This window comes from Apodemus sylvaticus, chromosome 15 (assembly GCF_947179515.1).
Source record: "Apodemus sylvaticus chromosome 15, mApoSyl1.1, whole genome shotgun sequence".
Lineage (NCBI taxonomy): Eukaryota > Metazoa > Chordata > Mammalia > Rodentia > Muridae > Apodemus > Apodemus sylvaticus.
In genome coordinates, this window is record NC_067486.1 from 3485205 (window position 1) to 3499041 (window position 13837).

Genomic DNA, 13837 nt, shown 5'->3' on the forward strand with positions numbered 1-13837 from the left:
TGAGGATGGATACACTGGACACTGAGGATGGATACACTGTGGACGCTGAGGATGGATACACTGTGGACCCTGAGGATGGATACACTGTGGACGCTGAGGATGGATACACTGTGGACACTGAGGATGGATACACTGGACACTGAGGATGGATACACCGTGGACACTGAGGATGGATACACCGTGGACACTGAGGATGGATACACCGTGGACACTGAGGATGGATACACTGTGGACACTGAGGATGGATACACTGGACACTGAGGATGGATACACTGTGGACACTGAGGATGGATACACCGTGGACACTGAGGATGGATACACTGGACACTGAGGATGGATACACTGTGGACACTGAGGATGGATACACTGTGGACACTGAGGATGGATACACCGTGGACACTGAGGATGGATACACTGTGGACACTGAGGATGGATACACCGTGGACACTGAGGATGGATACAATGTGGACACTGAGGATGGATACAATGTGGACACCGAGGATGGATACACTGTGGACACCGAGGATGGATACACTGTGGACACTGAGGATGGATACACTGTGGACGCTGAGGATGGATACACTGTGGATACTGAGGATGGATACACTGGACACTGAGGATGGAAACACTGTGGACACTGAGGATGGATACACTGTGGACATTTAGGTGGATTCTCAGATGATCCTAATACTGCTTAATCCCAAGGAAGTTACCAATTATTAGACAATTACTTATAAAAACAAATATAGAAGGTGCTTCCAACTGACTCATGAGCTGAAGTTAAAATGAAATGTAAAGAAGAGAATGGCTACTGGAGAACACCTCTGATCAGTTATTTGAAAGACTAAGTTTGAGGACCACTTGGGTACCGGAGTTGAGGGCCAGCCTGGGCAACGTAACATGATCTCAATTTAACAAAAATAAGAACACCCAAAGTTAAGTCATTTGGCCTCAAAACTCAAAATTTAGATTAAGATCCTGAACGATCACCTTTTCCATGAAAAGCAAACAGAGTTCTACAAATAGGTAAAATAAACCTAAGCAAGAGCTCTGCTGCCAGCAAAGGTGAGAGTTGCTTTGACTCTTCCAAAAATCCTTCAGCCTCTGTTCACCTCCAGAATCTCTCGAGAACACAAAGAAGCCTGCAGATGTGCAGTCTCTATAAACCCCAGAATCCTAGTGCATCTCAATGCAGGCAGCATCTACGACTGCACTGGGCACTGCTTCTGAAGGCCTAATCCCAGCATCCAGGCTTCACGGCACTGCTCAGAGTGGCCTCATTTCTTTACCACACAGTTAAGCTTTCTGTTACTGTACTTAAACCAGCAAAATGTCTATGAAATGCCATTTTCTGGTTAATTTACTGTTTTCCTTCAGAAACATATTAAGTATCTTAATTACTAGTTCAGAACTCTAAGCCTACCATTACATAACTGACAAAGAGGAAAAATTAAAAAAATGTAAACTAAGATCAACTAACCTCAGACAAATGATCAATCTCTTAAGAAGACTCCTTCCTATGAAAACAACCTTGAAATGACACTGTCACTACAGAGCACAAATGTGAGTCAACCCTTCACCTACCTCATTGGCACCACTGAACAAAGGCTCTCCAGTGTGCATTTCAACCAAGATACATCCAAGGGACCACATGTCAATAGCAAGGTCATAAGGCATTCCCAGTAGCACCTCTGGAGACCGATAAAAGCGACTCTGAATATACTGGTATATCTGAAACATATTTCAAAGTAGTATTAATTCAATATGTCTTATTTATACTTATATTCAATACTGGATTAAGAATACTACTCACAGCAACAGAAAAGTTCAACATCACACCATAAACATGATCAAACAACTAAACATTTCAAAGGAATAACTAAACAAAAAGTTGATCAGGAGAAATAGTGAACCAAGTCATTACCCTGCATGCTCTGGGGTATGTCTCAGTGGTAGAGAGCAGCATGGGTAAGGACTTGGGTTTGATTTCCAACAAAGACTGAGACTACAAATACCCCGGTTCGAAACATTTTGGACATAGAATGTTCAAACTACACTATGCTTTTAAGAGTTTCTAGGTGAAAGAAGTCACCTACCTGACTACTTTTTGGTTAAGCAGGTTTTATACAAAATCTCTGAGGCCTTCTCCCATGAATACACTTCTCTTCCTGCTACCTTCTGACTCTGACACAGTATAATACATCCATGAATCTCAGTAATAGTTCACATATAACACCAATACACATCAGCAATTAAAAACTTAATGGCTGAAAGGATAAGTTATCTCAGTTTGTCTAGACAGAGAATAACAGTGTTTGATGTTAGGACTGAACATATGATTTGGTTTAAGTTGATGGAAAAAATTGCTAGCTGAAAAATGTACTGCAAGTGCTGCCACAGTGGGCATGTGTCTCCACACAGTGTGGACATGTGTGGGCATGCGTCTCCACACAGTGTGGACATGTGTCTCCACACAGTGTGCTTACTCGTGCACCTGGGAACAACTCTAGGCTTTTCAGCAGTATCTGAAACTATACATTTTGCCTTCTAATTCAATTTAAAAAATTATCTTGGGTTGGAGAGATGGCTCAGAGGTTAAGAGCACTGACTGCTCTTCCAAAGGTCCTAAGTTCAAATCCCAGCAACCCCATGGTGGCTCACAACCATCCATAATGAGATCGGATGCCCTCTTCTGCTGTGTCTGAAGACAGCTAGCGTACTTACATATAATAATAAATTAATCTTAAAAAAAATTATCTCCCCAATTATGTAACTTTGCTATAATAATTTGCATAAATGACAACACCTAAGTCTGCTAACTGAACTGACCATGCACTTCCACTGTAACCAGCTTGTTCTATTAAGACCTGGACACAAGCTGGACAAGATAGGAGCTTTACAGGCTTGGGAAACAAAAAATGTAGACACCAGTGTGTGAATAGTGACATTACAATGTTAGACTGAAATAATTCCAAGACCTTTATGTAAATAGAAAGGGTTCATTAAAAATGAACAAAGTACTAACATAAGTATCCTTGATCTCATTCAAGAAGAAAACTTGGGGCTTCTGTCTGCACATACACAATAACATTGGTATAGATGTCATAATGCTACAAACTATGGCAGGAAGATTCTGCTTTCTTGAACCAGATAAATTAAATCACAGTAGACATGTCTGTTTATAACAGTGTGAGGAAAACCACTGTTTTATCCAATCTGAGGGCCTAAGTCCAATCTGTATCAGTTCTAACTTAGCAGGGTAAGACTTAAACTTATTTAACAAATAGGTCCACCACCTATTCTGTTTCTACACAGTGCCATGGTAACCAAAAACACATTTGTGTGTACTCCTTGGTATTTAACAAACATTTATATTGGTGACTTAAGAGAAGTAACATCTAGTCAAGATCCTAGTTTAAGTTAAAATTACTCAAATTTTATATTAAAAGTTCCATTTGGGAGCTATAAGTCTCCTAATATTTAATTCTTTTATCTCTTGTTCTCTCTTTAAAATTTTCTTTAGCATTAAACATAATTTTAAATATCCACTTTTTAAAAAAAAGCCATCTATCTTCCAATTCAAGTATGGATATTTGGATATATGGATCTCAGCAGACATGAGCAGGATGTGAAGCATATGCTACATGCTCAAGATAAATGGCCGTCCTGACAGGTTCCAAACTGTGAGCACACCATTCACAATATTTAAATAGCTGTGCTATTCTACCTTAATTCTACTGTTAAGTCAAAATCCTAAAGTAATACTTACCCTCTGCCCCAGCTGACAAGAGCTTCCAAAATCAACAATCTTGATTGCACTTCGTTTGGGGTTACACAGAAGGATGTTCTCAGGCTTTAAGTCACAGTGAATGATACTAAGTTCTGGAGTCGCAAGAAAAAGCAATGCTGTGCACATCTGTTGTGCAAACTTTCGTGTTAGGTTCAGAGAGACCCCTCTGAAGTTGGTGTTCCTCAACAAATCATAGAGATTATAGGACAGCATTTCAAACACTAAACAGAGATGGTTTCGAAACATAAAGTGGCGTTTCAAATGCACTGAAAGAGAAAAGAAAATTTCACCTAGGTTAAACACACTGGTAAGACAAGATTTAGTATAGAATTGGACTCTCCATCCCCAGCACTTCACCATCCAGTGCAGAGTGGAAAGCGGGTTAGTCTGGAAATCAGCCCTAACAGTAACAGCCTGTTCTTCTGTTGATTAAGAAGATCTAAACCAGCCGGGCGATGGTGGCGCACGCCTGTAATCCCAGCACTCTGGGAGGCAGAGGCAGGCGGATTTCTGAGTTCGAGGCCAGCCTGGTCTACAGAGTGAGTTCCAGGACAGCCAGGGCTATACAGAGAAACCCTGTCTCGAAAAAAAACCAAATCCAAAAACAAAACAAAAAAAAGAAGACCTAAACCACTCTTCCCAAGTTTAAAGAAGTGCAGTGTCTGGCAAAAAAATGCATAAGGTAGCCCAGCCCCAAGTGGTGGCACATACCTTTAATCCCAGCACTTAAGAGGAGATAGAGGCAGATGGATCTCTGAGTTTGAAGCCAGTCTGGACTACAGAGAGTTCTAGGACAGCCAGGGCTACACAGAGAAACCTGTCTCAGAAAACAAACAAAAGCCCATAAGGTAACAAAGTTCCACCTCATAAACCCTATCTGCTAAAGCTGCTTTATGACACCACTGCATCTAACAGCCCTTTCCACTGGTTTTGATGAATATATAAATCTGTGTTTAACAGTATTTTCACCAATAACTGGCTATTGCCTACATACAGCAACATATTTTTGTATTTTAGAAAAACAGCAAGTATCTGGAATCATGCAGACTTGGCAAAGACTGTGTTCTTGAGAACCCATAACCTATGTATTATGTCCAGTGAATTGAAAAAGGGAAAACCTATGAGACTAAAAGTTTTGGAAAACATATGAAGGACATGCGAGCCACAGAAAAGCGGCAACTACAGCTGCCCTCTCTGAGGTCAGTAATTCAAATCTGTGCTCAAGTACATCAGTGAGCTTCACATAAAGTCCCTCAGAGGATGCAAGAATTCTTACACACACCAGCAAGTGCCTGGAAGTCTGCTCGATGTCAGGCCAACAATGTTAAGATGACTCTTCACTATGGTCTCATAGTGTCTCAAAAACAGCCTTCTCGACAGACCTTTCCAGAAAAATATGACAGTATTCAAACAGCAATTATGTGAGGATCACACATACAGTGAGTCTTGGCACCATCTTGGACAGACAGACTCCCTTAAGAGCCCACATTCTGTTTGATATCATTCCTGATATACAGGATCTAGAGGGCTAAGTCACACAAGGAGCACTCTCTGTGGCTCGAATCGAAGTCTACACCACACCTTGACACTGCAATCAAAATCCATCTTTAAAAGTTGCCTAAGGCCAGGCAGTGGTGGCGCACACCTGTAATCCCAGCACTTGGGAGGCAGAGGCAGGAGGATTTCTGAGTTTGAGGCCAGCCTGGTCTACAGAGTAAGTTCCAGGTCAGCCAGGGCTACACAGAGAGACCCTGTCTCAGACAGAGAGAGAGAGAGAGAGAGAGAGAGAGAGAGAGAGAGAGAGAGAGAGAGAGAGAGAGAGAGAGAGAGAGAGAGAGAGAGAGAGAGAGAAGTCTAAGGGAAGGTCTTATCTGGTCTTAATCACTCCCAGTCCCTAGGTTTAAAACTAAGCACAGCTCTTCCTACCTCCAGATGTTAACCCCTGTAGGGGGTCTGATCTCCTGGTTACACAGACCAACCACAAAAAGAAATGCAAAACCAGCCTGAAATCAAACCACCAATGTGATTCTGAAAGGCACTCAAGAAGTTGAGTGGCTGAGGGCATCCATCCCTCCTTCCAGTGACAGACCTGCTCCCTTCATGGTAACCACTCGCTTCTGAGAATCTGCAATGGACTAGCAGGAAAAAAGATCATCCAAGAAAACTCAAACACAGATATAGCTGTCCATCTTTTTGACTAGATACAGAAAAAAATGGAAAGTTGGTAGGATCTTTCCCAATAAATGAAATGAAACTACTGTTAACCAGACCACTGTCACTAAATATTCCAGAAAAAAAATTATTCTCTGAAGAAGTAAGTGTAAAGGAAGGACAGGGAAGAGTCACAGATTTCAACTCAGATGAGAAGGAACTGAACTCTGACACTCCATGGCACAGTGACCATAAACACAATCACAAACACACAAACCATGAACCCTTCCCCGGGCCTGAACCTCAAGGAAGGCACGCATATATTAAAATACAAATGGCAATTTTAAAAAAATGTACAGTTTGTACAACTTTTTGTGCCACTTAAAATAAGTTACAGGATATGGCAGGTGTTTTTTAAAAATTAAATCTCAAGGTCACCAGAATAAATTTTATCCACCAACTGCCTTAAAATTAAACTGCAGAATTAAAAAGAACCTTAAATTTAGGGTACATATCAAGCAACACAGTTGTGTCTAAAGTTCTTCTGTTGCTGCTGTCATCCAGTACAGAATCCTCGGTCACTATGAATTTCCCATATGCTTAAACAAGAACATGAACACTCAAAATAGAAGGCACATGCATAGAAGACGAGGAGGCATGTCCAGAGACCACTACAAACTCAGGAATCCTCTGATGCCCTTCCACAGAACTGCTAGATCTTCCCTAAACCAGACACACCCAGGATCATCAGGACGGTCCCCACCGTTGTCAGAACTCAGGCTCCCTTCCCAGGTAGGAACCCAGATCTCACCAAGGGTACAGTGTGAACTGTCTGAGGCTATAGTCAGGCAGTTATGACACCCACTATTTGAAGCCCAGTTTTGCCTCTGACACTGCCCTTCCCATCAGACATTACTCATCAGCTTCAATGCTGTTACTCCTCTTTGGGCACATGCTACCCACTCACTACTAACAATGCTTGGTAATTTATTACAACAGCTAAACATTTAAATGGCCACAAAACTGGTGGTAAATTGGGACCTTCAACATTTGCTGTGAAAACAATGTATTTGTGTATAGTGCAGGTTTTTTTTTAAAAACTATTTGGAAGTGTTTACTACACTAAACTTCAGGGACAATGGAAGTCATTAGTTTAGGCATCACTATTATAAAAGAGAGGCACTGAAATGATTTACATGATGAAGCAGTCCATGACTGCCTAACAGGCAGTCCAACTACTTCCCAACAATGCCATCTCTATAAATAAGAAAGAATCCCTGTCATCAAGAACTGTTTTGGTGCATCTGTCCTCTGTGAGCAGAACTGTCCACTTTCCACCCTGACTGGCTGAATCTCTCCACCCTATCCTTTCACACCCCACAGCCACTACAGCTGCTCACAATCCTTCTCCTTAACACTGTCTGAAACCATGGTGCTACTGTGCCTAGAGTTTCGTCAGCTCTGCTGTCAACCAATTCTCTGTCAGAGAGTAGAGGAAACTGTCATTTTCAAAATTTTCCTGTGTGTGTGTGTGTGACAGAGACACATGAGTGTGCAGGCGGGTGACTGTGGAGGCTAGAAGGTATGAAATCCATCCCTCAGAGCTGAGTTACATGCAATTGTGAGCTGCATCACATCAAGGTACTGTAAACTTGGTGGTAGTTTTTCTTGCTAGTGAATAAAACAATGGTGTCTTATCACCATTGACATAGATCTGATTTTTAAACCTAACAGCTGTGGGATGGGGAGACTGCTAGCTCAGTAGGTGACACTGAGTGCTGTTCTCCCACAACACCTGAGGGTTTGATTCCAAGAACCTGTATCATCAGGCAGCTTACACAACTCTCAATGACTCCAGTTCAAGGGACTGATGCATCTGGTCTCTGCAGATACTTGTACACATGTGTGTATGTACACACACAGAAATAGGCAAGATACAATTAGGTGTTTTGTCTGTAAACAAATTGGCTCCAAAGTTCCCAATAGTCTTAATTCTTTGGCTGTTTTGTTTCCTGTGGGAAAACTGCATGACAATGGAATAAATACTGAGATAGGATTCTGCAGGAGCAGGCACAGATACGAGCTACAGTGTCCCCACCAATACCATTCACGTTTACTACTGAAGAGTTTTCTCTCTAAGGCTCAAGTCACCTTCCTATGTGAAGGCCAGAGGAAATGCAGCAGGGGAGATAGGGTGACTATGTTATGGTGTGCTCCCTATGCTACAGTAAGTTCAATACCTCACTAACAAAGTTTGGGAAGATCGCAGTTCAGACATGTTTTTAAAAGTCTTAGGCACTCAGTGCACTAGCAAGTCACCCAACAGCAGCTCTGTGTGCAAAGACACATTAGAGCAAACAACAGGCACCTGAGCTGCGACTTGGGAAACAACCAAACAATTCCCCAGACACTGCTGTCTGTGGCTTCGCCCTGTGAAGCCCCCCAGACTGAACACCTCCTGTTCTCCAGCAGACTGGTCAGACGACACGTCTCCGAGCCTCACCTATGTAGTACTTCATTTCCGTGTCGTGCTTGTTCATCAGCTCAAGCAGCCGCACTTCGATCTGGGCTTGATTCAGAAACGCTTTCTTGTTCTTGATGATTTTAATGGCGACCCATTCTTGCTCCACTCTGTCATAGGCTTTCACAACCTACAAGACAAGTCATCAATTTTACTAGTAACAACTTTACACAGATACATTCCTCCATTCTGCAAATCACTTAACTGTGCATTCTGATCTTTCTAAGTAGCAGCTGCTTTTCCTCAACAGATCATCTACTTTACCACAAGGCAGTTAAATCCATTCTTTTTACTTGAAGATCTTCTTGTAGCCTCCTTGCAGTATTTCTAACTATCCACAGAATAAACAACTTTAACAAAATGGCAACTGTTTTCTTCCCTCAAAAATGAAATGACTGAGTTTTAACCTTCACTTTCTTACTAAAATCAACATGTGTCTGTGTGTGTGTGTCTGTGTGTGTGTATGATAAGTGTGTGTATGCATGTATATGTGAGTTCACCTATGTTTATCTTTTTAAATAAACAACTTACTCAACTATTGGTTATTATTATTATTATTATTGAGGAGGGTTCTGCTGAGAGCAAATGTGCAGATGCTGGAGTGCTTCTCAGAGTGGGAACAGCACTCCTTCCTTTTGCAAGGGGGTTCCCAACCTCAACAGTGCTTTGCTAAGGGCTTTATAGAAAAGCGAAGACTTCTGACAGTCAAGAAAAATTGATAAAGAGGGGTTCCTAAAATATTATAAACACCCTGACTCAGAAGAAAAAGGCAACAGACGACTTGGTGGCTCAGAAGAACAGATACACTTGTGCCTAAGGACCTGGTCTTGCCGCACAGTGCTGGAGACCTCAGTGGGGAGGGCATAGCTGCTTCTTTGCTTTCAGCTTTCTTCTAAGTTCCGGTCTATGACTGCTAGAACCAATGTTTGATGTTAGCACAATTATATGTGACACGTGAATATAACCTCACTCGTTGAAGAACATATTTTGCTTCCTCTCAAAGCTAGTACGCAATCACATTCAGACTCATAGGTGTATGTCTGCCTTCTGAAACATGGTCTCGAGTACTGTAGTGGCCTCAAACTCACTGTGTAGGTGAGCATGGATGTAAGACTCTGATCTCATTTGAGCCGCATGCCACCACACCAGTTGTACAGTTTGTTTTAGATTGACACCAGCACAAGGGCGCTTCATGAAACATCACTTTGACCTCCACTTTACTGTACTCAGTAAAAAGTATACTTAGATCACATGGAATTACCTGAACAATGGTGGTAACAATAAACCAGGCCTCTAACAACAACAGCTTAGTAACTCAAGGTGGGGCTGGGTGATACTGGCTGGACTGAAAGCTTTACACCAGGGCAGGAAGTGGCAGCGCTGCCATCCAGCACTTAGGAAGCTGAAGAGGAAGCAAAGCCTGTGCCGCCCGCCCGCCCACCCGACCGACCGACTGACCGCTTCCCAGAGGAGGGAATGAGCATTCTGAGTAAGCACAGCGACTAGGGGTTCAGACGAGGACAGGAAAACTTTGGGTTCGGAGAAGGGGTCAAAAATGAAGAGAAAAGGCCAGGTCCACTGCAGCCACCTGTGCAGAGGAAGACCAATGCTGGTGCTCTGGGGACAGGAAGGAGACCTCGTAAGCCTGTCAGTCACTACAAGCCTGGTAAAACCCAGAGGCCAGCCCCAGCCTCAGGAAGAGTGCTTGCTGTGCTGCATAAGAGGGTTGAGCAGGCAGAAGGCATCCATCTAAAACAATGAACAACTGACTGGACTGAGCCCAGAGAACAGAGGTAATGCTAGCTGTTAGCAATTAAACGTGATCAGTTTGTCACTAGCTGAAAGCAAGTAGACGGCAGCAAAAGAAACATTTATAAAAATAGATTATAGCTGGAGAATAATGAACATTTAGATATTTAAATACACATTGTTCACACAAATGTATTAATATCAAGTGTGCTGCTAAGGAGTTACTATCATGATCAAATAGAAATTTTTATTAATGAAATTTAGTATTCTCCATTAAATTACCTGTCCAAATGAACCTTTGCCTATTAGGGAGTCGATTTCATACCGGTCCATCCACTTTTCTCCGTTTTTTACAATATAATCATAGTTATCATCATCGTAACCATCATTGTAAACCTTCCGCTCCTTCTTATGACTGGAATCGTCCCCCTGGCCCTGTTGGTGTCTTCGCTTCTTTTTTGCATAGTAAACCTATAATGAATATACACAAAGTTAACTTAAATCACTATTGAGGACATATTTTACAAGTATACTCCCAACAAAACAGTATGGAATGGATGAACCATTCTTTTTAAATAAAAAATTCAAAACAAAATAGAAATCTGTAACAGTTGGTATTTGAATGTAAAAGTATGACCAATAGGGACCTGCCTAGGATGGCATGCAGCACTGAACTGCAGATACAACAAGGAACCTCCAAACAAAAGAAGTAACATTTCATTCCCTCAAACTTGAACTCAGTGTTCAAGGTCTTTCATGTCCTCTTATCCAGGTAATATTAATTTGATATTTAATCTTCTAACAAAAGATTTTTAGAAAACAACTTTTAGATGTCAATCAATTGATGTTTTACTAAGAATCATCCAATTTCTATGTACAGAAGAACCTAATGATGAATAAAAGCCTCAGCTATTCTGCCCTCACACCTCCCTGCTAACCCCTGAAGCCAATGTGGTCGAGTGCAAACCAAGGCTTTAACACGTAGTGAGAAACCTAGAGCTGAGACCGGAAGTGAATGGCAATGGAGCAGACGAGGTCCAGACATCACACCAGGAAACAATTCAGTGGCCACAAGTCAAGTTACAAGAGAAAGAATTCAATGGTCTCTCTCTCTCTCTCTCTCTCTCTCTCTCTCTCTCTCTCTCTCTCTCTCTGTGTGTGTGTGTGTGTGTGTGTGTGTGTGTGTGTGTGTGTGTACTGAATGTAACTGTTTGAATATTTTACTATGGAAAGACATGAATGAAAGAACACACACAGCCAAGCACGGTAGCTTGTACCTGCAATCCTAGCATTCAGCAAGTTGAAGCAGTAGGATTGCTATGAGTTCAAGATCAGTCTAGGCTATACAATGAGATCCTGTCTTAAAAGTAAGGATTTTTTTTTTTTTTAAAGAAAAGTATAAAAGACACGACAGAATTTTTGATTAGATGAAATAAAACAGGTCCATTTAACTTAATATTAAATGATGTCAGGACTTCAAATTTAAGCAAGAGTACTTTTTGTATAATTATTAGTCCACCTTTCTTGCTCCGAGGAAAAGCATTAGAAATAACTCAGTGTAGTAAATACACCTTTGAAGAAGAGGAAGTTAGCCACAACTTTCTCATCTACAGCCCTTGTTAATACATTTTCTATTGTTGTAACTATCTACAAATTATTAAATTAGAATTCATAATACTCATAAAAATTCAAATATTCACTCAAAGCTCCTTCTAAAAGATACACTTACAATAGATTATAGATTCTCAAAGTTATTTCTTTTATCTGGACTCTAAGTAAAACAGCCTCTGGAGCAAATAAATGAAATTAGAAGATAATATGCCTGGATAACTACGTTTGGATCCTGTTTTCTCAAGCAGTTAAATTATAGGTACGGCCACAATCCTGGAGACATGTGATACCAACCCATATACCTTCTCTACTACATTAGTCCTATAAATAATTATTTGAATAATTATGAATCATATGAATAATATAACTTAATGATAATCATTAGAAATAAAACATATTTAGTTGTCTAAAGAGGCATCAAAAAACTTGTCCCTTGATCTATTGGAAATTAAGATACCATTACAAATCAATACTCTTACCTCATTAATATGTTTGTATGTTTTGATCAAGTCCACGGAGAGTTTTCTCAGAGGAGCAGTTGCTGGATCACGGAAGGTTTGGGGCATCCGCCTCTGTAACATGACAATGTCAGGCATCACCTTAAATAGACAGAAAGACTAGCAGTTTAACTACACTGCGGTCAGTATGGGACACCCTCTACCACAGTCTAGTCAAGCCCCCACTACCCATAATCCAGTAGTCAAATCCATTCTACCATAACCTAGTCAAGCTCCTTCTAGCAAGATCACTTAAAGTCTCTTCTAAAAAGAAACACATTTGTACTAAACTATACATTCTCAAAGTTATTTCTTTTATCTGATTCTAAGGAAAACAACTTCTGGAGCAAATAAATGAAATTAGAAGATAATATGCCTGGATATCTATGTTTGGACCATTTCCCCAAACAGTTCAATTATAGGTACATCCATAATCCTGGAGACATGTGGTACTGACCCACATACCTTTTCTACTACAATTTGTCCCATGAATTTCTTTTTCTAAATTATTTCCAAGGCCTGACTCGTTTCCAGCAGGCAGATAAAAACACACCTAACCACTGAACCAGCCTGTAGCTTCTTAACCCAGCTGACTGGAAAACTGTAATTGTGGGTGCTCAAGAAGTATGGGCCTAAGTACCTGCTCCTTCTGTAGAAAGAACATGTGCACATGTGCAGACAAGGGAGCCACAGCTGAGTGTGCTCTCCCTCCTTCCAGCAGTCCTGGTCTGGAGCTCACTAGCTAGGGTGTACTTATTGGCTAGCCACGAAGCCTCAGGGAGCCCAGTGAGTCTCAGGCAACCCAGCACTGGGACAAGCTCACTCCACCATTTCTATATGAATGCCAGGACTAAAGTTGTGCTTCAAGGCAAGTGCTTTACTGATAGCCATTCTCCAGATCCTGCATGCTCAAGTTCCTAAAACTCTGCCTTCTAAATGGTAACTTCAGTGAACTGAGTGACTGATCGTCTCTCTTAATAAGGAAGCCTAATCGTATTATGAAGTTTACAGAAGATGATAGCTAGAAGATATCTAATAAGATATCTAATTAGGTCCCAATTTTACATTCAAGAACCTATCAGACATGAGGTGTCCGTGTGTATTTAACTCTAGTCCTACAAGGAGATCTTGAGCCTATTATATACCTCCTGGTAAGCCACACCACATCAGTCCTAAAGAACGTATCTTCTTCATAAGACTTAGAAACTTCTGATCTTTGAAAGGAATACTACATTATTTCTTAATAAGCTTTTGTGTGTGTTTGTAATCCTGGCTGTTTTAGAACTCACTGTGTAGACAGATCTGGGCTCAGACTTAAGAGATCTGCTTGCCTCTACATCCCAAATGCTGGGACTAAGTGTGCACAACACCACCTGCCTCTACTTAACAATCTTTTTACATCACATGAATCTTTAAAAATATTTTATGACTTAAATCAAAAATAATAAACAAAATATCTTTCAAATTATTCAAATAATTTAAAGATGTAAGCTGAATATGAAAACAGACTGCTAACTA

General features: G+C 41.0%; 1 protein-coding gene across 4 annotated transcripts in view; it reads right to left on the reverse strand.

Moving 5' to 3' along the window:
• Dyrk1a (dual specificity tyrosine phosphorylation regulated kinase 1A) overlaps window positions 1-13837 on the reverse strand; it is a 124234-nt gene that overhangs the window by 18978 nt on the left and 91419 nt on the right. For 3 of the 4 annotated variants that reach the window (XM_052158811.1, XM_052158814.1, XM_052158812.1), the window contains 5 exons: window positions 12302-12421; window positions 10494-10682; window positions 8445-8592; window positions 3770-4056; window positions 1585-1731 (listed from right to left, as the gene is read on the reverse strand). In XM_052158811.1, coding sequence (XP_052014771.1) covers window positions 1585-1731; window positions 3770-4056; window positions 8445-8592; window positions 10494-10682; window positions 12302-12421 — 891 coding nt within the window. The remainder of the gene's footprint in view (window positions 1-1584; window positions 1732-3769; window positions 4057-8444; window positions 8593-10493; window positions 10683-12301; window positions 12422-13837) is intronic. The other variant, XM_052158813.1, reaches the window with a different exon arrangement.